This window comes from Ochotona princeps, chromosome 24 (assembly GCF_030435755.1).
Source record: "Ochotona princeps isolate mOchPri1 chromosome 24, mOchPri1.hap1, whole genome shotgun sequence".
Classification (NCBI taxonomy): domain Eukaryota; kingdom Metazoa; phylum Chordata; class Mammalia; order Lagomorpha; family Ochotonidae; genus Ochotona; species Ochotona princeps.
Genome location: NC_080855.1, coordinates 23482454 through 23505892, shown reverse-complemented (window position 1 = coordinate 23505892; position 23439 = coordinate 23482454). Strand labels below are relative to the sequence as shown.

General features: G+C 49.8%; 1 protein-coding gene across 3 annotated transcripts in view; it reads left to right on the top strand.

Annotated features, from left to right (window-relative positions):
* Nucleotides 1–1490: 1490 nt before the first annotated feature.
* Nucleotides 1491–23439, top strand: part of NSMCE1 (NSE1 homolog, SMC5-SMC6 complex component) — a 34096-nt gene continuing 12147 nt past the window's right edge. The window contains exons 1-3 of one of the 3 annotated variants that reach the window (XM_058680759.1): nt 1705–1782; nt 5278–5352; nt 12077–12223. In XM_058680759.1, the coding sequence (XP_058536742.1) occupies nt 12088–12223 (136 nt within the window). In that variant the 5' untranslated portion in view covers nt 1705–1782; nt 5278–5352; nt 12077–12087. Of the gene's footprint in view, nt 1587–1654; nt 1783–5277; nt 5353–12076; nt 12224–23439 lie in introns of those variants that run through there. The other 2 variants (XM_004586833.3, XM_058680758.1) reach the window with 2 other exon arrangements.

Sequence of the window (23439 nt, the reverse complement as noted above, 5' to 3'; positions counted from 1 at the left end):
AATATGCCCAAGAACCCCTTGCAAAACTCTTGATTGCATAGCATGTATCCCAAACTCTTTGACCCCTTCCAAAAACCCTCTAGCACCTCCTCAGCTCCTTAAAAAAGTTTAAGATTTATTTTTATTGGTAAGACAGATGGAGAGAAGGAGAGACAGAAATAAAGATCTTCCGTCCACTGGTTCACTCCCCAAGTCTGGTGTGAGGGACTTAAGCCCAAGGGCTGTGATGAACTGTCAGCCACCTGCTGTAGCATCTTGATGCTAAATGAGGCTCTCCGTTCGTCTCCGTATCAAGCCAGATTGCAGTTCTCCCAGTAAACACCATGGAAGCTTCAACTCAATGCTGATCCAAGGATTGCAAACTGCTGGCCCCTGTTAGACTTCTCTAGAACAGATGGAAAATCTCGACAACTGCACTTCTCCCAAGTCTGTGCCGTGTACCTCTGATGGTGCTGAGTCGATCCTGAAAAACTGGTGCTCCCAGGGCTTACCTCTTCCTGTCTTTGGTTTGTCTCTCTTTACAGGCATGAACCTGCTCCCTGACAAGCAGGGAGAGGAAGAGAGCCTTGTTCGCCCAAGCCGAAACAAGCACTGTCAGGTGTGTGTGCTGGCCCCCTCCTCATTTACCTGGAGTCATCAGCCTCTCCCTTTAAATGCTGATCAGGAATTGAATTGAATTGTTTTCTGATTCACTGCTTTATATACATGTTTTTATATTTTAAAAGATGTATTTGTTTTCACTGGAAAGGAGATTTACATAGATGAGTAAAAAGATCTTCCCCCAATGGCCCCAAGGGTTGGAGCCCACACACAGACACACACCAGCTTCTATCAGTGATGATGGCCCAGGCTTCCCCCTGTCAGTAGTCCCTCCTCTAAGTGGTTTGTGTGTAACCCTCACTTCATACAACAGCCCCATCAGTCGTTACCTCACCCCCACCCCCACCCCCGTGTTAAGATAAGCACAGTAAGAAGGCCCAGAGTTTGAGAGTTTGGTCCAAGATCGGAGACAAGTCAGTGGACTACGGCTGCCTGTTCAGAGTTGCAGCTTTTAACCATGGCCCTGCCTGGTTTTGTCTCATGCAGCAGAGCGAGGAAACAGGTTATGTAGGACGCTCACGATGGAAAAAAAAAAAAAAAAAAAAAAAAAAAGGCCAGAGAGAGGGCCCTGGGCTAGAGTCCTGGAACTGGATCCTTGGGGTTGGGTGTTCAGCGCCTCCACCTGCTTTTCCTCCAGGGTGCACCAGAGCAACGCACGCTCTCCTCAGAACAACCCCTAGGTTAGGATGATCGCACTTTCACACGATGCTAAACAGCTAACTCGCATTTTTTCTCGGGACATCTCGTCTTTCCTAAGGACTAGGATCCCATATAACGGAACAAAGCCCCGAGGCTTAGCGCGGTCCAGGCCCTGGACAGCGTTAGGACCCCAGCCGGGGCCATGAGACCTCAGAACCCTCCTTCTGGACCGTCAGTCGTTTCGACGCGGAAACCGTGGGCCAGGCCAGGCCCCTGAGGGGGCGCTGACCGACCCTGCACGAGCCAGTCCCTCCCGGATTTCCGTCAGGGACACGCAAGCCCAGTCGGTAAGGACGAAGAGCAGCGCGAAACCGCGTATCTCCTAGTCGGAGGCCGTCTGGGGAAGGCGAGAGCGGGGAAAACAGGAAGTTCGTCACTAACCAGGCAGGGCAATCCCCCGGAAGCCACCAATGGGAGTAGCGCCTTCGCCTTCGCCCCGCCTCCAAAGAGGATTCGAGTCCGTCTTCCGGCCGTGTGTGGCGGGTAATTTTGGGCGAGTGGGGACTTGGGACTTACAGGAACAGAAAAAGGGGTGTCAGGAAAGGCAAGGAGGTGTGGGGAAGGCGGGGTGGGCGCCTCCTGTGCCCTGACCACGTGTGGAGCCGGGCGGCGGTGGCTCGGGGCGTCCCCTGGGCTGCTGAGCAAACGGGCTGGGAGACCGGCCCCTCAGCGCACAAACATTTTAAAAGTCGTGCCATTGGGTGCGGAAAGTACGAAAATGGTAGCCACGCCGGGGTCCTCGGCCGACCCCTCAGCTGGTCACGGCGCCCCGCGCGCCCCCTCAGTTTCGTGTCTAGAGTTTTCTTCTGGGGTGCAGAACCCAGATTTGCTCAGGTGCGGGGAAGGTGGAAGGAGGCCTGAGGTCTCTTGTTGCCTCCCACGCCGCAAGTTTTGTTTTCAGGCTCTTGGGGAATGGAGATCGGATCTTTAGGTTCACTTGTTTTTCCTGTTGCTGGAGATTAACTTGCTCCACAAGCCTTTTTGGCCCACGATGATTTAGGGAGTTGGTGCATGTCCTGGGTTAGGGTCTTGCACCCCTCACCTGCACGGACGGACCCTCTTCCCCGACAGGAGTTTGCTTTCCCACCTGCTTTATCTTGTTAGTGGTGACCCATAACAGGCCTACTAACTTGAGTAGAAGTGGAAGAACCAACATGAAATGAGGCCCCTTAGCCACTGCCAAGAGAAGGGATCTCACCTCATTGTAGACCCGTGTTGCTCCCTGGTTTTTCTTTGCGCTTTTCACCATCTGTGCTAGGTCTGTGTAATGAACACAGCGGAGGATGATTTTGCAGGCTTTGGCATGTTTTTTTGTTTTCGGCGTTTTTTAAGCGCATCCCAGTGGACATTTCGTGTGACTTGGTGTTTGCGCATGGGCGTTCTGTTTTTGAGACGCCATCTATGTTGCTGTGGGTTACTCTGCTTCATTAGCCGTCTTTGCAGCGTGATTGTCAGTAGCTTCATATAGCTTTGATACAGCTGCCAGACTTTGTGTTTCTACGTCGTGCCTCTGTAAACGGGTTTCTTGGGTCACACTGTGGAATTAGGAGGGAATTTATTTCGCATTTTCCCCCCTTGATTTTATTTGAAAAGCAGAGAGTCAAACAGAGGAAGAAAGCAATTTGTAGTGCTATGCCCCAGCGGCAGCCAGGAGCTGTGCGCTCTGGCTGGCTGTGCCGTGTGCGTGTCAGGATTCCAGGTACTTGAACCATGACCCACGCTTCCTCGCAGGGTGCGCCTTCCAGAAGCTGGGTCAGGAGCAGACAGCTGAGACAGTAATGGGGGACGCAGTAGAGGATGGCTCTAGTGCCTAGGACCCTGCATACACATGGGAGATCAGGAGGAAGCTCCCGACTCCCAGCTCTAGGACTGGACCGACCACTCTGGCCATTGCTGCCATTTGGGCAGTGAGCCAGCACATGGAAGATCTTTTTTCTTTGTCTCTCCTCTCTGTAAATCTGCCTTTCCAGTAAAGATACATTTAAAGATTTAAAAAATATATATTCTACCAGCAATGGATGGGAAGTTTTAGGCTCAGCCGTTCTTTCAAGTTTTTGCCTTTCAAGTGGTTGGTTATTTCCCTGTGGTTCTAATGCCGATTTGCGTGATCAAAGCGTTGAGATTGAACATCTTTGTGTTCACTATTTGTACATGATCCTGTTGCAAAAATTTATTGCCCATGCTTCTCTTACGACTGTGTTTTCCCTTCCTGATTCAGAGGAATCCTTTCTCAGATACCTTCCAGTTTGTAGTGTCAATTCCCCCTCCCCAGTTCTCTGAGTCTCTCGCCAGGGTTTGTGGCAGAGGCTCTTAATTTGAACAAAGTCCAATTTCTGAGTCTTTGGGGCACTTTTTAGTGCCTTCTGGAGCAGTCCTCCCCCCCGCTCCCCGTGGGCCTTTGGGGTAGCCCTTTGTCCCATCCTGCATGAGTGCTGCTTTTCCTCTGTCCTGGCTTTCAGTCTCTAGAATACCTGTGTGCAGAGTGAGGTAGGGATTGTATGGTGTATTTTGTCATGCATGGATAATCTGTTCTGGTGCCTTTTTGTTGAAAAGTTTGCTTTCATCTGGAGTCCCTTTCCCTAGCGCGTCAGGGGTCTATACCTGTGCACCTGTTTTTTGTGAGTTGTCAGCGCTGTTCCCTTCCTCATCTACCTTCAGCCCTGACTGTTGTTTAGAAGATAAAAGATGCTCTTATTACATGTTGGTTAGTCTCCGATATGAATGTAAGTTGAATTTTGTCAACTATTATTTTCTGCGCGCATTGAGATGAGCATGGGCTTTCCCTTTGTGTTGTTGCTATGGTGACTCACGGTGCTTTTCAGGTGTTGAGGCCCTGCTGGATCAGGCCTGCCGAGTGATGCCGTGCCATCCTTCTTACAATGCCAGAGTCAGCTGCTTAGTATTTTGCTTAGGACTTTGCCTCTTGTTCCTGAAGGCACTGGCCTAGAAGTTTCTCTCATTTTGAATCCCGTCCCAGGGGTTGCATTGAGTTTCCTCTTGTCAGGCTCCAAGATGATTTGGATCAGTTTGGATCACATCTGAAATTACTTGCTTCTAGAATTCTTGGTAGGATTTCTCAGTAAAGTCAGTGAGACTTGAGTTTTCCCACAAATGCCTTTAATGGTTCTTGGACTGTTTGGCTCTTCACATCAGTTTGCCATCAGTATTGACTGAACTTTTTTTTTTTTTTTTAGATTTATTTTATTTTTATTACAAAGTCAGATACACTGAGAGGAGGAAAGACAGAGAGGAAGTGGAGCTGCCGGGATTAGAACCAGCAGGCATATGGGATCAAGGTGAGGAGGACCTTAGCCACTAGGCCATGCCGCCAAGCCCCGACTGAACTTTTTATTGTGCACATTTTAAAATTCCAGATTGTTACAAATCATGTATAATAATATCTTTTAGAGATGTCTGTGGTGTTTGTAAGTGGTAATACTCTACTGAATATTGAATATTGTTTATTTGTCCGAAGAAATCTTGGGAGGTTTCTCAGTTTCATGGTTCCTTTTCTGTTTTAATTTTTATTTATTTATATTGAGAGGCAGAGAGTGAGAGAGGGAGGGTGGGTTCCCATCTGCTGTCCAGACGCCCACAATGGTCGGTACTGTGTCAAGCCAAAAATGGGCGCCAGGAACACAGTCCGGGTCTCCAGTGTGAGTGGCAGCAACCTCACTACCCAAACCATCACCCTGTCCCCCAGGATCTACATCAGAGTGAGGCTTGGAGCAGGATATTGAGTTCAGATACATCAGTATGGGACTTGGATCTCTTAACTGGTATTTGTTGTTGTTTGAAGGTTTATTTATTTGAAAGGCAGAACGACAGAGTTAGAGAGAGATAAAGAGAGATATAACATCTGCCAGTTCACTCCCAGATGACCCCAAGAGCCGTGGTTGGGCCAGGCTGAGGCCAGGAGCTCCATCCTGGTCCTCCATGTGGTGTCCGGGTCTCACAAGTACTCGGGCCTTGTTCCAGTGCCTGCCCAGGTGCATCAGCAGGGAGCTGGCTTGGAAGTGGAGCAGCCGGGACTCACACCAGTGCTGTGATACGGTAAGTAGGTGATGTTTCACCTGCTGCTTGGCATATTGGCCCTCTCTCCTTTAGCATTGTTTGAATTAAAAAAAAAAGAAAAAGATTTACTTATTTATTTGAAAAGGAGAGCAGAGAGAGAGAGAGAGAGAGAGAGAAAGTGAGAGAGTCTTCCATCCGCTGATTCCTTCCGCAGACGGCTGCAGTGGCTGGGGCCAGGCTCAAGTCCAGATCCTGGAACTGCTTCTGTCTCCCCTATGGGTGCAGGGCCCCAAGCACTTGGGCCGTCTTCTGCTGCCTTCCCAGGCACATCAGCAGGGAGCTGGATGGGAAGTGGACTATCCTGGACTGAAACCCCTGGTGTTAGGGGCTGTTAGTGTTGCAGACTGTGGGCGGTGGCTTAGCGCTCTGTACCACCGTGTTCGTCCGGCGTTCCTGGATGTGCTGTTCAAGCAGCTTTACTGGGTGTGCCAGTGGTTCATTTTCAGGGCCCCCCTCTTAAAAAAACAAACAAACAAACAAAAAAAACAAAAAAAGAGAAGCATGTAAGACTGTTCATTTCCTCTATTTCTTTGATTTCCCACCGGATTTTTAAAAATTGATTGATTAATTAATTAATTAATTTTGATTTCCTCTGACCTCTCCCTAAATCCCCTCCCCTCTACCGAATTCCCCTATATTATTACTATACCATAGCTCTTCATAAACAGTCACATGTTCGTCATTACGGGCATGGACAATGGCAGAGAGTCCAGCCTCCCCTTGTCAAAATTCAGTTAATAGTTTCATTAGTAGTCCATCTTTGATCTGGAAGTAGAGATGCATACTGCACTGCATCCTCACATCTGGATATGATAGTCTCCATTACACAGTCACCACACATCTGTCTTAAATGAAAAGCCACAATATAAAATCAACAGCAGGAAGAAAAATAGAAATCTACAATACCATGAATTTCTCAAGAGGTTTTGATAGTTCAACAGTCCTGAATTGCTGGCAAACCCGCCACTCCAATCACGATGAAATTTCTCCCGAATCTACTGGCCACAACAGTCCACCTTAGTGTCTCCGTCTGCCCAGATCTTCACTGCCAATGATTGGCTGGGGTAGTTGATCAATTTGTTCTGTCCTCCGTGCTCTGCCATGGTACCAGGTGACCCCTGGAGGCTCCGATGTCCTGCCCTATCCCTCATGTACGTTTGGATATGCTGTCCTCTGCTCCATCTGGCCACTGAGGAGGCCCAGCTCTGACACATCCACTCCCGCAGTCAGACCATGGAACCTGCAGTTTTCTCCATGGTTAGGGTTCTGAGTCCAGCAATTCAGTTGGTAGGGAATTGCCATAGAAACCTCATGTGAGGCCATCCCAGACCTGATTCTTGTGTGTGTTTGCCCAAAAAGGTCTGGCACCATCTGTCACCCAAATCAGCCTGTGCACACACTGGTAGTTGCAATTGGTGGGTCAGTTCTGTCTCCAGCCCCGTGTTTTATGCAACCTTGATGGGTGTTGGAGCCCAGCCTGATCCTGCCCACCACATACTCTGCCTTCATGTAAACCAGTGGGAGCTGCAGTCTAGTCAAAGCGACCCACAAAAGCCCCTACCAGGTCCACACTTGGCTTGGTTCCTGTGCTTGCCAGTATGTATAGCAGACTGGTCCCGTCTGTCCTACATCCCATTCAGCCCTGATACATGTTGATGGATATTGAAGACCAGTTGGTCCCAACCAGCCCCACTATCCAGTCTATACTGGTGTCAGCAGGTGCCATGATTTGTCTAAGCCATGCCTGTGCCTGACAGAATTTGGCCCCTGTTCCAGTATCTGCCAGCTGATGCTGTGGCAAAGCCCAGTTAATCCACACTGACACTGGCTTATGCATATACCAGAAGGTACAGTCAGCCCAGCCTGGCTTTTCCCTTATTCAGCTCACATGTAGGCCGTTGGATGTGGCCCTGCCTGGCCTGATCTGCCCCCATCCCAGCTCTCATGCTCACCAGTGGGAGTAGTGGCCCAGCAGGTGGGCCTTTGCAGCCCCCTCTCTGGGGCCATCCCTCCGCCCCCCGTTTCACACAGTGCCCAGTCTGGCACAACCCCCTCACCTTGGCATTTGCCAGCGGGTCCACCCTCAATTCCAACTCAGGCTGGTAGGGGCTACAGCCTAGCCCAGCCCTGCCAGCCCCCAAATCCGGGCCTCATGTGGACTGGTTGGTATTGCACCCTGACCCAGCCTGACCCACACTCCATTCTGGCACTCCGGTTTGCCAGTTGGTGATATGGACTGACCCAGTCTGGCCTGCTCCCGACCTGCACCAAATGTATGCTGCTGCCACCAGATTTTTTATGTGTAATGTTGAATGCAAAAACATTTTCTAATTTCCTTTCATAATTCCCCTCTGATAATAGATTATCTGGAAATGTTTTGGAAATTCCAAGCAGTGGCTCCTTCCCTAATTATCTCTTGATTCCAATGTCCGTGCCAATGTCACGGCCTGTGGTCAGATGACAGAACGAACGTGACCCAGCCTGCAGGTTCTGCTGAGACTTGCTTTGCTGCCCAGTGTGTTGTTTCAACAGACAGCCCTGTTCTGGGAGTGAGCGAAGATGCTGTGTTCTGGAGATGCCAGGTGCTGTGTTTCATGGCTGTCGTGAAGATGCAGCTTTCTGCCTGTGTTGTGTGAGTGATGATTTTGTTGCCTTCATCAGTTTACATGAAGGGCGTGTTTCTCCCGCTGTGATCTGACTTTCTGTGTTAACCTCTGTAATTCTGACAGTGTCACCTTGCTGTTTTGTGGCTCTGTTATTGGGTTCCCCAAGCATTGTAAGTGTTAACATCTTCTTGGGAATTCAGTGTTGGTCCTTGGGCCACTGCACCCATGTGGGAGACCCACCAGAGACTCCTGGCTTCTGATCAGCTCAGCTGTGGCCAGGATGACCATTTGGGGAGTGAAACAGCAAATGGCAGTTATTTATAAAACAAACAAATTACAAACAGAAGAAAAAAACTTAAAAACATAATTGAAGAGTAACTTATATAACTAGGTCTTCTCTATGAATTTGTCAGGTTTTTAGCTTTGATCTTTAGATTGGAAACATTTGGCCTATTTTTATTAATTTGATTCATTTCATTTGAGTCTTTTTTTTTTGCCTCTTTTTTTTTCTCCTGTCCTATTTGCCTGCTATGTGATTAACTATTTCTTTGAATTACATTATTTTTTCCAATTTAAAAATTAAACATTCTGTTTTTTAATTGATTACTCTAGAAATTGCAAAATTAGTGTAAAATTTATAAATGTCTTGACTCGCAACCATCACAAAAAGAACACCAATTTTAGTGACCACTTAATATCCCAATCTATATGCTATTGCTTTGTGTACTGTACTTTTTAAAAAAAGATTTATTATTTGAAAAGCAAAAGGAGAGGCAGACGGAGGGTAGGGAGGGAGGAAAGGAGAGAGAGAGAGAGACCTGTATCTGCTGGTTCATTTCCCAGATGGTCACATTAAGGATGGGTTAAGCTGAAACCAAGGGCCAGGAACTCCATCATGTCTCCCACATTGGTATGGGGGCCCAAACACTTGTCCCAAATTCTGCTGTTCACCCAGGCACATTTGTAGAGAGCTGGGTCAAAAGTGGAGCAGCCAAAGCATGAACCAGCATGTGATTGGAATGCAGCTGTCAGCCTAACCCACCATGCCACATGACCCCTACATTTTATTTATTAATAGTATTTACAATGTTACATGTTTAATCTTCCAACTAGTATCACTTTTTTTTTTAATGATTTGTTTATTATTATTGGAAAGGTAGATCTACAGGGAGAAGAGAGGCAAAGATCTTCCATCCACTGGTTTACTCCCACATGGCTACAGCGGCCAGAGCTGAGCTGATCTGGGGCCAGAAGCCAGGAGCTTCTTCCAGGTCTCCCACATGGCGTGCAAAATTCCAAGGCTTTGAGCCATCGTCTGCTGCTTTCCCAGGCCATAAGCATGGGTGGGAAGTGGAGCAGCCAGGATATGAGCCAATGCCTATATGGGATCCCGGCACCCGCAGGGCAGAGGATTTTCCAGTCCAGCCATTGAACTGGGACTGGTTATCACTCTCTTTTTCACTTGAAATCCGTGTGTTGGAATTTCCTCTGGTTAGGATTTTTCTCATCACTGGCTCTTTCAGCTCTTTGTCATTTGGGGCAGTTTTGATTCCACGCACAGCCTCCAGCTGGGCTTATGGTCTCAGTCGAGGCGTGCAGCCTTCAAGAGCGTTGAAGATGTCTTTCCACTGTTGTTGACTTCTACTGTTGCTGTGGTATAGTCAGCTGTCACTCTAGTTGCTGCTGTTTTGGGAGTAATGTGACTTTTTTTTTCCTTTGATTGTTTGTAAGCTGTGGTATTCCACACTTTTACGATGATCTACTGAATTGGTTGTTTAAAGCTTTATTCTGTGTGATATTTTGTGGGATTCATGATGGTTGTCATTCTTGGCATTCACCCTCACTGCTCAGCCTGCTTGATTTGCTCATCTTCGTTTGTTGGACTCGTGAGTAGAATGGACTGCTTACTTTGCCTCCCATTTACCTACTGGAGTTCCTGGAGTCCGACTGGGCTGCTTGCCTCCTGTTTCTTTCCTCCTCTCCTTTATTTCCACGTATTATAAAACTTCCTGTCTAATGACTCCTTAGTTTGAAGAGTGATAGTCTGCAAAGTGGGTGAAAAGCACAGATTCCCTAGGCTGGCAGCTTCTGCTCCTGTGTCCAGAACAACTACTGACCAACGCAGTGGTGTGCACTGCAGTGCCTTAGCGACAGGAAGGCAGCTGGCTGGGTCTGAGGTCGGGGGAGAGGAGGAGCACCTGGGTGCCCTGGTGTGTGATGGATGTGACTGTGGCCTGAATCAGCCAAGTCAGGTGATGCTTGGGGAGGAGGACACTAGGGCGGAAAGGAGTTGAGGGAGGTAGAAGGGGAGTTTGGGTCCAGCCTTGGAGATGCCCATGAGGTCCTCTCATTGATGCCCAGCATGCGTGCGGAGAAACCTCTAAGGTCTGCGTGATGTTGCTATTTAATTATGAACAATAAGTAGCATTTTAGGGCATGTGTTTGGTGGTTGCATTTCATTTCCGCTTCACTCAATGCTCTTACGATGGCCATTTCCCTTGTTTTGTAGATATTGAGACTGAGCCATAGGCCCTGGCCGCGTCTGCCTTTGGAGACAGTGACTTTCTTACCAGATCATATCGCCTAAGGCGCATGTCAGCATCTCAGAATTCCCGATCCCACTGTTGTCAGTCTTCCAAGGAAGGGGCCTGCACCTGGATGTCGAAGCATGCAGACGTGATGCTAAAAACTTGCCAGGTGTTGTGCCACTGTCTATCCCTGCCCTGTGTTGCCTCCACGTGCCAGGGGCAGACACCGAGATCGGGGCTGTATATTGCTTCTTTTTTTTTTTTTTTTTAAAGATTTATTTATTTTATTATAAAGTCAGATATACAGAGAGGAGGAGAGACAGAGAGGAAGATCTTCCGTCCGATGATTCACTCCCCAAGTGAGCTGCAATGGCCGGTGCGCGCCGATCCAAAGCCGGGAACCAGGAACCTCTTCCAGGTCTCCCACGCGGGTGCAGGGTCCCAAAGCTTTGGGCCGTCCTCGACTGCTTTCCCAGGCCACAAGCAGGGAGCTAGCTGGATGGGAAGTGGAGCTGCCGGGATTAGAACCGGCGCCATGTGGGATCCCAGGGCGTTCAAGGCAAGGACTTTAGCCACTAGGCCACGCCGCCGGGCCCCTGTATACTGCTTCTGTCAGTCACAATCCTTGTGGTTTGTTAGAGACCATCTTTTCAGTGCAAAATAGTCTAAAAAAAAAAAAAAACAAAACAAAACAAACAAACAAAAAAAAAACACCCAGGGTCCTGCCATGGCAGTTGACTCAACAGTGGTTCGGGGAGAGGAGATGGAAACCAGCATTTATTAAGTGTTCATTAGCAGTTTTCTAAGCAGTGAGCATTATTTTAAGTCTGTGGTGAGAAAACAAGGCCTCAGCAGTAGATCTGGTTCAAAGACCGAGTCACCCTATCCTAGTCACCATAAGAAAGGCTGGTGCTTGCTGCGTTACTAAGCTCTCACGTGTGTTAACCGACTTGCTCTTCATAGCAGTCCATTTATTTATTTATTTATTTTTCTTTTAAAGATTTATTTGAAAAGCAGACACACACACACACACACCCCTGCCCTCTACTGGTCCACTCTCTAAACACCCACAGCTGCCAAGGCCAGTTTAGGTTGATGCCAGCAGCCTGGAGCTCCATCTTACTGCAAGCCCTTAGGCCCTCCTCTTGCTGCTTTCTCAGGCATACTAACCGTGAGCTGGATTGGAAGTGGCGCCTCCGGGGCTTCGGAGCAGTGGCATTGCAAGCGACAGCTGAATGCCACGACACCATAACCTTCCTAGCACTTCTGAGGACATTTCCATTATTGCTTCCACTTCACCGAGGAGAAGCAGAAGTGCCCGGAGGCTCAGTCCACTCCCCAGCCCTGGCTGGTGGTGGAGGCGGGCTCCTGGCTGCAGAGTCCGTGCCTCCAAGCACTGCCCGGGCCTACCGTGCCTGCCCTGCTGCCTCGCCTTCACTTTGCTGTAGCAGTCAGCAGCATGAGGTCCTTCACTTTTGAAAAGCATAACAGACTGGTACCTGTCAGTGTGTAAAACCTTAGGCCACTGTTCAGTGATGATGACATTTCTGTGATTTTTTTTTTTTTCAGTTCCCTCCTCCATGCAGGGGAGTGCGAGAAAGCCGGGCGTCATGACTGACGTCCACCGGCGGTTCCTGCAGCTGCTGATGACTCACGGCGTGCTGGAGGAGTGGGAAGTGGAGCGTCTACAGAGACACTGCTACAAGGTCCACGACCGTAAGTGGCATTGCCCTGCCCCCAGCAGGCTGTGGCACTGTCCTGGGCAAGGACCGGTGTAACCCTGCAGCCAGCCGCCCCCCCGTGGTCATCTTTCTGATTTACCAGCCATAGCTTGTTTTTCTTTCTTTTTTTTTTTCCTCCACCCTAAATGTGGTATTTAGCCCAAGGGAGAAAACGTTGGACTCTTAGACTGACTGGTTTGTCACAGTTGATGCCAAGGATCCAAATACCTGCTCCAGCCTCCATTTTCTTATCTCTTGGAGGGGGCCGGTAATTGTGTGTGACAAAGAGGATGGGTCAGAGTTTGGAGCCCTTGATACACACAAAACCCGTGGAAGGCATTCAGCTAGCAGCATGGTGGTTTAAGGCCCAGCCTTAGAGTAAGCCAGGCCTGGAGTTGGGGCCGTCCCTGTCCCAGGCAGCTTTGGCCACTCTGAGCCATCTTCTGGGTGGATCTTGGGAGGGGTGACCAAGCAGGTGTGAGGTTCTGTTCTCCGTTGGAGATGGAGTACCAGCTCTCAGGCCCAGAGAGAAGAGGCGATAGTGGGTGCTGAGGCAGACTACTGTTAGGACAGGCTAGAGAGGGAAGAGTGAGAGGTTGCTGGGGGCATTCCATGGGACATTCTGGAAGCTTGGTGAGACTAGGAACAAGTTAAAGGCTTTGCCGGTGATAGGGTGTGTGGTGTGTTACAATAAGGAAACCTGTTTAACTGTGTTTAATTCTGTCTACCTGAACTTCATTGGCCTAGCAAAAGCATACCATGAAAAACCCTAGACAAGAATGTTGTTGAATTGCTTGCTTGGGGGGTGGGCTTACAGGTCATGAGGAGCCCTGCACATTGTACAGGTCACCTTGAGCTTGGTCCCACGGACAGTATACAACTCGTGAAGTATTCACAGCAGGAAAGTGACATGATCAGTGCTATGTTTCCTGACCTCGAGTGGATGGGGACGTCTGGAGAGAGGGCTCTGTGTCGAAAAGGAATCTTAACCCATTAAGCTGGCTTTTCTTGCTCCTGACAAAGTAGCGCCGGGACAGGTGTTTTGGTGGAGGGGCATAAGCCTGCTCTTGGGGATGCCTGCACCCCATTTCGGAGTGCCTGGGCTCTCAAGGTCCGCCTCTGCTGCCCATCCGGGTTTGTGCTCATGCACTGGGGAAGCAGCCGCTGATAGTCCAGGTGCTGGGGCTGCCGCCCCCCTGCAGGGAACCCTCATGGAACTCCTGGCTCTTGGCTTCTGCCAGGCCTAGCCAGCTGTTGCATGCATCTGCAGAGTGAAAAAGCAGATGGAAGATCTCTCCCTGTCTTTCAAAAAAAAAAAAAGAGGACGACAGAGCCTTCAGCCTTCTCCTAGGAGTCCTCCTGAGATGGGCTAAGGAATGCTCGTCCTAACCTTCCACGGACGCGCAGGTGCTGCGTTCTCCCTTCTCGTGCCTTGCACTGGTTGTGAACATGAGCTTGAAGGTTGCTGGGGAAGTTTCACAGTTCAGCGTAAGAAGCCGTGTGATCCTTAGAACTAAGAATGAAAGTGTTGTTGCCTTTATCTGACCTTTACAGCTTTCATGAGCTCACTCAGGAAAGTCCTTTAGAACGTGTCTAGGATTGGCCTTACAGTGTCCCCTTGGCTGTGGGGGCCAGGGGCAGGAGGGAGCTGTGCATCCCAGGACTTGCAGGAGATGTCTAGAACCGAGCAGAGCCCTCACTACCGAAACCACATGTGCTGTGTCTCTGTGTCTTCCAAGGCATGCCCTCATATGGGTAGTAAGGCTGAATGTGCACATCAGGCGCAGTGAGGAAGGAACAAGAATGAGCGAGAAGACTAACAACTGTAACACTCTGCTGGAATCCAAGATTGGTGCATGTGGTTGGGCGCTCTCTCAGAATATCCCGTGTGCTTTCCTGGCAGTGGCTGACACAGTAAAATGGTGCTGAAGAGATCTGCTGAATTCTTCCCGCTTTTTACAGCCTGGCCACGGTGAAGGTGGGCAAGGCTGTGTTTACGGCTGTCGCTGTTCCCATCACCCAAAGGACAACAATGTGTGTTCCCAAGCATTCTTGTCAATAGCAAGATTTAAAAAGCAGTGCAGGAGGCTAAGACATTTTGGAAATTAAGTAAATGTTTGTGAGACACAGTGCTGTGAATCGTGTGTGTTTTGATGAGATGTCCAGGAAAGCCCCCTCATACCAACTGGAAAGTAGTTAACTTCTAATTGTGAAACAAAAGAGTAATTGAAACTGTAAGCTATTCTAATTGTTTTTTTCCCCCCAGGGTTTGTCCAATTTATCAAAATATTTTTTTTTCTTAAAACATTTATTACTTGACAGAGTTAAAGAGAGAAAAGGAGAGATAGAGGAAAAGAGAAATATCTTTCATTAGCTGGTTCATTGCCCAGATGGCCACAGCAACTGGGGCTGGATCAGGAAAAAGACAGTAGCTCAGAACTTCATCCAGGTCTCTCACGTGGCTGCAGAGGCCACTTGGGCCGTCTTCTGCTGCTTTCCCAGGTGTGTTACCAAGGGGCTGGATCCAAAGTGGAACATTAGCCAGGACTTAGGCTGGCATTCCTGTGGGATGCTGGCATTCCACGAAGCAGCTTTACCTGCTGTGCCAAACGCTATCACCAGTACCGCCGTGTATTTATTTGAAAGGTAGTGTTACAGAGAGTGAGAAGGAGAGCCGTAAAGGAGCTCTTCCATCCACGGGTTCACTCACTCACATGGTTGGGGCTGCTATTGTCGGGGCCAGGCCAGGCCAAACCAGACCCAGAGGTGGGACCTCCGCCTGGCTCTCCCGTGTGGGGACCAGGGAGCCAAGCACCTCGACCGTCATCTGCTGCTCTCCTAGGCGCATTGGCAGGAAGCTGGATCGGCTGCTCTGATGATGGGATGACCGGGTTGTACCTGGTGGCTTAGCCCGTTGTGCCACACAGTGCCAGTTTATCAAAGGGTTTCCTCTGATTGTAAAGGAAGACAAATGCCCCAATGCTCTGGCCAGAGGGGAGTTTAAATTTTGTTCCCAGGGCTGAGCCGTGGGGTTGCTTTTCAGAAAGGCACGGAGACCTCCGTGCTCCCTGCTCTGGGGACCCCAGGGGTGGAGGCAGAGCTGACGTGTGTGCAGGTATTCCTTTCGCTAGCAGAGCCTCCTGGCACTGGCGACGGGAGCTGTTTGCTTCCCTGCGGGTCTCATGAGTCACGCAGACAAGTATGAGCCAGTAAGGAAAGTGGGTGCAGGAGACCCAGGGAGTAGCTGTTAAGACTCAGGTTTGGTGGTGCCTACTTTTGGTAAAGATGTGCCTTTCCTGGCTGAAACAAGCTCAAGTGGACCAATCTGTAATTACTGGGCATTAAGCAGTGAAGGACAGTGAAGGTTTCTCCCGCCACATGGGACTAAATATGTCAGATGAGAACTGCTGTTCCAGTTCTCCAGGTATCACCTGGGTGTGTGAGAAGTCGGCTCGGCTCTGACACGGCTCCCCTGGAGTTGGCGTTACATCCGTAAGTTAAAGAGGCTTGGCCCCATGGGCCTGTCCCAACTTCAGGTGCCAGCTGTGAGTCCTGGGCCACCTGTGCCTTCCCTGGCAACAAATCAAGGGTTCATGTAACTCGATCCTCATGCCTGGTTTACCAGAATGAGTCACAGAATTCGGGATACAACTCAGAAATGGGCAGACACAAGACAGGCACAGGGCAGGGCACAGAAGGTGGGGATGGTGTCAGGCCACCAGACTCTTAGGGTCACTTAGCCTCCCGCACCCAGATACATCCGACACCTGCAAGTTCTCCAGAGCCCACCTCTGAGGTGTTTTTGTTTTAACAAAGGCCTCATTGCAAAGGGTGGTTCACAGTTTAGCTCTTCCTCTCCCCAGACTTGGAGGCTGGGGCTAGAAATTCAGACTTCTCATTGAAGGCTTTTTTTCCCTATAGTTGGATATTAGCGTGTTAGTGGTTAATGGATGATGCCCATCAAGGTAGTGTCCTGGGGTCAGCACAGTCGGAGGTCCTCACAGGGACATGCCCTCAGAAGGTCGTTCTCATGAGAGGTTGATTGTAGAGGTCCGAGGTGGGCCTGGCTGCCCCCTCAGCTTGCCGACTCTGCGTGTGACCCTCTGGCTGCCATCCTCACCACACGCCAGGCTAGTGGTCTTGGTCTGTGGGCCGCCGGGACCGCAAGCTGCAAGGAGCCTTTCCTTCACAGGTAGCCTGTCTCAGGGGTTTGTGGTCATGAGGGCAATGTGGCTGATGACTACGTGTTCCTGAAGCTCTCCAGGGGCCTGCTCACAGTTCCCTAGGTGGAAAAACAGACATCTGATCTCTGTGCTGCTCAGGAAGGTTTTAGGAAGTCTGTGCTAGGAACCTGGGCCAAGGGCCAAGTGTCTCTCACCCCGCAGGAGGCGATGGGAACCAGCTCACCATCTCAGGAGATATCTCAGGCCTCGGCACAGAGAGCCTCAGGTTAGCAGGACAGGGTGTTGGTGCGAGAGTAAAACAGATGAGAGGAGCGCGGAGAGAAAGCTTAAGAGGTTTCTAGAGTGCCTCCCCTCCAACCACAAGTGATCTGGTCAGCTGGGGAACTACCTGAGGTTAGAGAACGAGCCAGCTGAGACGCTCAAACAACAACCAGATGTTCCTGGACTGGGAATAGCATGTGTTTGAGGCCCGGATGGCTTCTGTACAACATCGAAGGGAAAAATGATGCCATTTCTACCCATACTGTTCCAGAAACCCGAAGAGAAGCAAATGCTTCCAGCTGTTTTCTGTAAGGCCGGTGTTACTCTGATACCAAAACCAGACATATGTTGCAAGAAGAGAAAAACCACAAACCAGAGTCCCTCATAACTACAGGTGTGAGAATTCGAAGGATGATTCTGGCAAATCTAACTCAACAGTGTGTAAGAAAGACAGTCCCGCATGACCAGGAGGGTTTATCCTGAGAATGCAGGCTTGGTTTAGTATGTGCAAATCAAGCTCGGACTCGGAAAAAAAATCATTCCTGTAAGTTCTGGGAAAGTGGTTGACAAAATCGCACGTCTCCCCCAGCGTGATTGAGTAGCCGTTTGTCACAGGAGGATGTGCAGGGCCCTGGTGGTCAGAGCGTGAGTGAGGAGTTCACTGACTGCCGGAGTGTTAAAGAATCCAGTATCTGTTCCTCATAAAAGGAAGGCATTTTTTTTTTTTTTAAACCAGATGAGGCAAATCTCTAAAACCTACAGCTGGCATTATCCTTAGTGGTAAAAAAATGGAATACTTTTCCTCTCCTATCAGAAGCAAGACACGAACCGCTGTTCCCAACACTTCTGCTCAGCATCAGACTGGAGATTCTAGCTGGTGCACTGAGGCAAGAAAAAGAAGCGAAAAGCATCTCGATGGGAAAGGAAGAAGGAAAACTGTTCAGTCCTACTCATGTGATTGGTCCTCAGTGTGAACAGTCTGAGAAAACTGGAACTGACAAGTGAATCGAGCAGCGTTGTAACAAGGTCAATATCTAAATATCCACTGCTTTTCTGTATATTAGTGATGACTAATCAGAAATTGAAACTTCAAATAGCACCATTTCTAGTAGTGTCTAAAATAGGAAGCACTGGGCCCGGCATCTGGTACGCGGGCTCCAGTCCCTGCTTGCGAGGCCCGCATCGCAGGTGGGAGTGGCTGCTCTGCTTCCCATCCAGCTCTCTGCAGATGTGCGTCCTGGCAGGCAGCAGAAGGTGACTGCAGTCCTTGGGTTCCTGCCACACACGGGAGAGACCTAGCTGGAGCCCAGGGCTCCTGGCTCAGTGCAGCCCAGCTTTGGAAGTGGTTAGAGATGGCACCAGTCAGTCTGTTTCTGCCTTTCAAGAGAGATTGAAAAATAAAGCACATTCTTTTTTTTTTTTTTAAGATTTACATTTATTTATATTGGAAAGTCAGATGCACTGAGAGTAAGATCTCCCAAGCGGTCGCAATAGCCAGAGCTGAGCTGATCCGAAGCCAGGAGCCAGGAGCTTCCTCCGGGTCTCCCACGCGGGTGCAGGGTCCCAAGGCTTTGGGCCATCCTCGATTGATTTCCCAGGCCACAAACAGGGAGCTGGATGGGAAGTGGAGCTGCCGGGATTAGAACCGGCACCATATGGGATCCCGGCGTGCAAGTCGAGGACTTTAGCCACTAGGCCACCACACCTGGCTCTCCTTTTCTTTCCGTTTCTTTTTTTTTTTTTTATAAGATTTATTTATTTTTTTTGAAAGGCAGATTTTATAGAGACAGGGGGAATCTTCCATCTGCTGGTTCACTCCCCAAATAGCAGCAACAGCCGGAGCTGAGCTGGTCTAGAGCTAGGAGCCAGGAGCTTCTTCCAGGTCTCCTACATGGGTACAGGGTCCCAGTGCTTTGATCCAGCCTCTGCTGATTTCACAGGGCATAAGCAGGAAAATGGATTGGAAGCAGAGCAGCTGGGACTTGAACTGGTATCCATTGGGCATGCTGGCACCGCAGGTGGAGGATTAGCCTGATTTGCCACAGAGCCAGCCCTTAAAGCACATTCTTTTAAAAAAAAAAAACATGAATTGTTAAGGAATAAATCTGGCCAAAAAATCTGATCAGTACACCAAAAAGTATAAGACACTGTGCCCAGGAGTAATCAGATAGGATCCGGAAAAATGGAGAGGTTCTGATAAGTTACCGGTTCTTCCAAAAAGTGATTCGTAGAGTTCAGTCTCAGTCAGATTCCACCAGAGCTTGACTGGTTGTAAAGTTGACATGGAGTGTCAAGGACCTTGAAGAGCCAAAATCGTGAAGAAGATAGACCTGGAGGGCTCACATCTCCTGAGTGAAGACTTGCTGTTGTGCTGCTGTCCTGGCCACATGGTGTGCTGGGCACAACGCAGTGCGTGGAGTACTGGCTGGCTGTGCGTGCCACAGGTGCCAGTCTCAGGGTGCTGCTGTCCTGGCCACACGCTGGCTGGCTGTGCGTGCCACACAGGTGCCAGTCTCAGGGTACTGCTGTCCTGGCCACATGGTGTGCTGGCTGTGCGTGCCACACAGGTGCCAGTCTCAGGGTACTGCTGTCCTGGCCACATGGTGTGCTGGGCACAACGCCGCACATGGAGTAGTAGCTGGCTGTGCGTGCCACACAGGTGCCAGTCTCAGGACCGATTCTGCCAAATGGAATAATCCAGGCGAGGCTGTCTGCGTGTGAATCCATTCATGTAGGATTCTAGACAGCATGCGCTTGGCTAGAGCAACAGAGAAGTAGTCCTGGGGAAGGCAGGGTGGGGAGGGGCGGGAGAGAGGGTTACCAAGGTCTGAGGAAGTTTCTGGAGCAGAGGGAGGATAACGGATGTGTCTGTTACTTTGATTGTATGGCTTTGTGAGTATGTTTCATGGATTTAATATTGTATACTTGAAATTTGAACTATTTATGCCAGTTATACCTCAGCAAAGCTAATGTTTAAAAAATTAATAAATCTAGTTTTAAAAGTTAATCCTACTCTGCTAGTTGGGAGCTGTGTGTCCTTGGTCAGGCCACTGACTTGGGAGCTCCGGTGTTCCTCGCTGTCAAGTGGGGCTGGAGAGAGCTGCCACTCAGGGCTGCTGGCAGAGATACTGAAGGGAATGTGTGTGATGCGCTCCATGGCTTTCACGTGCTGCAGAATGACAACCTGTGCGGGGAGCGTCCAGTTGGCAGAACTGTGTGTTTCCTTGGCCTGGGGAAGGGAAGGCCCACGTTGTCTGCCTGCAGCTCCAGGAGAACAGGTGCAGCCCTGGGGGACGTGTCTGCTTGCAGAGCCTCAAGTGTGACCCTGAAGAGAGTTGGTAAGTGGTTATGGGATGTGTCTTCTGTTGAATTTCCTAAGAACAGAGCAGACAAGGGAGCTGTGGTCCCCGAGTCTCTTGGGGAGCAGGTGCTCGAGCCAGCTGATTCTGTTGTAGAGTGAGTTAGGTGGTCCAGCCAGCACAGCACGGGGTGTGAGTGGACCCTCAAACCTGGGGCTGGTTCTTAGCTGGAGCCTTGTGTTGGTCAGCTTTTCATTGCTGCAAAGACGTGCCAAAGGCAGCCCAGCCTTCTCTAAGAAGCAGCTCCATCACGGTGAAGGGCCCTGTTGGCTTGGCGTCTGGTGATGTTTGCACAGGATATGACAGGAGACAGAATGGCACACATGTGTGTGTTCATGTGGTCCTGTAAAGCTGCCAGGATTTAATCATGAGAACTCCACCCCAATGGTCCAACTCGTGCAACTCCCACAACCACGCGCCCCCACCACCGTCCTGGGATTAGGTGTCCGCCCTTGTAGTAGCAGGAAAGGATGACATTTGCCATGCCGACTGACAAGCTGACCCTGGCAGTCCTCCAACCCCTCTGCAGATGGGTTTTCGGAGCCCCCAGGTCTGTGGGGACGGCCCTGTCAGTTATGTGTCTTGTGGAATGTTGGGGGGCTGGGCTGATTGTGCCTGTTTTAGGGGAAGTAGCAGGTGCAGCTGGTCCCCTCCTGCTAGCAGCCAGGCAGCAGGGACGCCAAGAGGCGTGTCATGCTGCATTCCAGCCCCTCTCCCCTGGCTGCCTTGTCATCCACGCCCGGCACGCTCCCAGAAGCCTCTGGGATTATTTTTGAAAGTTCATTTTCTTGTTTTGAAATAATTGTAGATTCGCTGGAAAGTCCCAAGAATAGTGCAAACAATACCCCCACTCCACCCCCTTAAATTAGTTGAGATTAAATTACCAATTTACTGGAAATTATTCTCCTCACCCCGACTTGTTGCCTGTGTTTCCTAGCAAAAGCATTTCTTTGACATAACCACTGTCCCCCTGGCAGAATAGCATGTGAACATTGATATGTCACTGCCATCTACTCCACAGACTCACGCAAGTGTCTCTGATGGTCCTGGTAGCACTGCCTTCAACAAAGGGTCAGTCCTGGGGTCCTGTGTTGCATTTAGTCCTTACATCTGATTGGGCCCCTTACATCAAGACTAATTATCCAGGCAGTTTTGAAGATTACAGGCTAATTATTTTGTAGATACCATTATATAGGAAATATATGTGATATGTATATTATAAAGTAGCATGTTTTTTAAAATCAATATATATAATGGCCACATATATAGTGCAGTTTTCTGGTAGGAAGAAGCAAATGGCGTTAATATCCAAGATAGCTTTTTTTTTTTTAAGATTTATTTTGTTTATTTGCAAGAACAGAGAGATCTTCCATCTGTTGGTTTACTCCCCAAATGGTTACAGTGGCCGAGGCTGAGCCAGACCGAAGCTAGGTGCCTGGTACTCCTCCGGATCTCCTGGGGGGGAGCGGCACCCAAGCACTTAAGCTGTATTCCATTGCTTTCCCAAGTGTGTAAGCCGGGAGCTGGATTGGAAGTGGGATGGTGAGGACCTGAACTGGATGTTGGTCCTGCAAATGATGGCCTAACGTGCTGTACCACAGAATAGCAGCATCCCAACATGTCATGGATATGAAAAAGTTAGCTGATGAAATAGTTCACATCTTTCCAAAGGAACCTGTGTTTGCAATCCAGTGTGTGTCTGACACTGGGTTAGCATGTCTTGAGCTGGGCTGGCTCAGCTGTGGTGTGTTCTGATTGTGGGGTTGTCCTCGGTGTGGGCTGACCCAGGGCTCCCTCTGATGAGGTTGAGGCAGTACTGTGGGATTCCGCAGGCATAACAGAGAAGTCTTTGTGCCCCCTCCACACCTGTCCAGGGCATAGGGAGTGGGCCAGCATGGCACCTGCCAGACTTCCCCGCAGTCCTGTGGGGTGAGGAAGTGTTTTGTGGGAGGAGCAGTAAATGCTGCATCCCCCATCCCAGGGCTGCCCACTTGCTGTAGCATCGGCAGCATCTCTTCCTTGAATCCGTTCTTGGGTTCATGGTTGCCGATTGCTACAAGGTACCGTTCTCTGCTCTTGCAACACTAACCTTTTAGAATGAATTTTGTCGGTATCATTATGTCATTTGTTCTTAGGTGTAGCTTTCCATGGCCTGTTGTTTTAGGAACACACCTAAATTAAAAAAAAAAAAATCTGTAACATTTTAGATGAAAGCAACCCAGCTTTGAAATCATCCTGGCGAGCAGAAGTAATAGGATGTTGGGGCGAAAAAGCAACGTGCTGAAGTGCGCATGCCAGAAATAGATCAAGGAAGACAGTGTCACAGGAACACTGAAGTCTGAGATGTGTTTCCGGGTTCTGTCAAACTCCGTGTCTGCCTTCAGGCCAGGTTTGTTTTTAGCCTGCTGATTTACATGACAATATTAGCTGTGCTGTCTCTGTGTCTATTTTCAGGTTCCTGAACACCCACCATCAGGTGCCCCACACCCTGCTGGCAACGGTTGGCGGCCCAGCATGGGTCTGCAGTCCTCCCTTAAACACCTTCTCTTCCAGGCAGCGCTTAGCAGTACTTAGAAACCTGTTCCAAATAGGTTTTCCTTCTGTGTCCAGTGATTGCGCTGGACATCTCTCCCCTTGAGCCACGACAAGCAGTTAATAAACTCACACCTGTCCAGGCCGGCTCGCGTCTCTGGTTAATCAGGTGGGATTTCATGCCTGGGATCCCGACGGGAAAGTGACAGACTAAGCACAGAGCGCACCAGCCAACGCGTGACCCGATGCACCTCAGCACACAGACGTCGTAGCAAGCAGTTGTGTGCTTGAGTGGGACTCTGCAGGGTCCAGTAGTCTGGGCACCACAGTGGAGTGACTGCTGTTGTCCGCGGTCTGGCTTTTGCTGGCCTAGTCCATGTCCAAGCCCCGTCTGCTCCCAGTGGCATCATGAGTGCAGGAATCCAAGCTGACCGGCTGGCTCCCCGGCAGCCCTTTTAGGACTGTGCGGGCCAGCCAAGCCAGGAACTCTGTGCACTTCAGACTCTCCCAAGTGTAAAGGTCACTTGTTTGCAGATGCGTTCTGTCCTGGATCTCGTGTCGGAAGGAGGTATGTGAGGAGCTGGGAGTCAGTTCTGCGGTAGCACTGGCTGCAGCTGGAGCCTGGAGCTTCTTCCAGGTCTCCCACGTGGGTGCAGGGTCCCAAGGCTTCCTCCACTGCTTTCCCAGGCCACGAGTAGGAAGCTGGATGGGAAGTGGGGCTGCTGACATGTGAACCAATGCCCATATGGGATCCTGGCATGTTCAAGGCAAGGATTTAGCTACTAGGCTGTTGTGCCAGGCCCTCTTTATTTAGTTATTTACTTGGATTTATTTGTTTGTTTCAAAGAATTACAGAGGGAGAGAGGAAGGGAGAG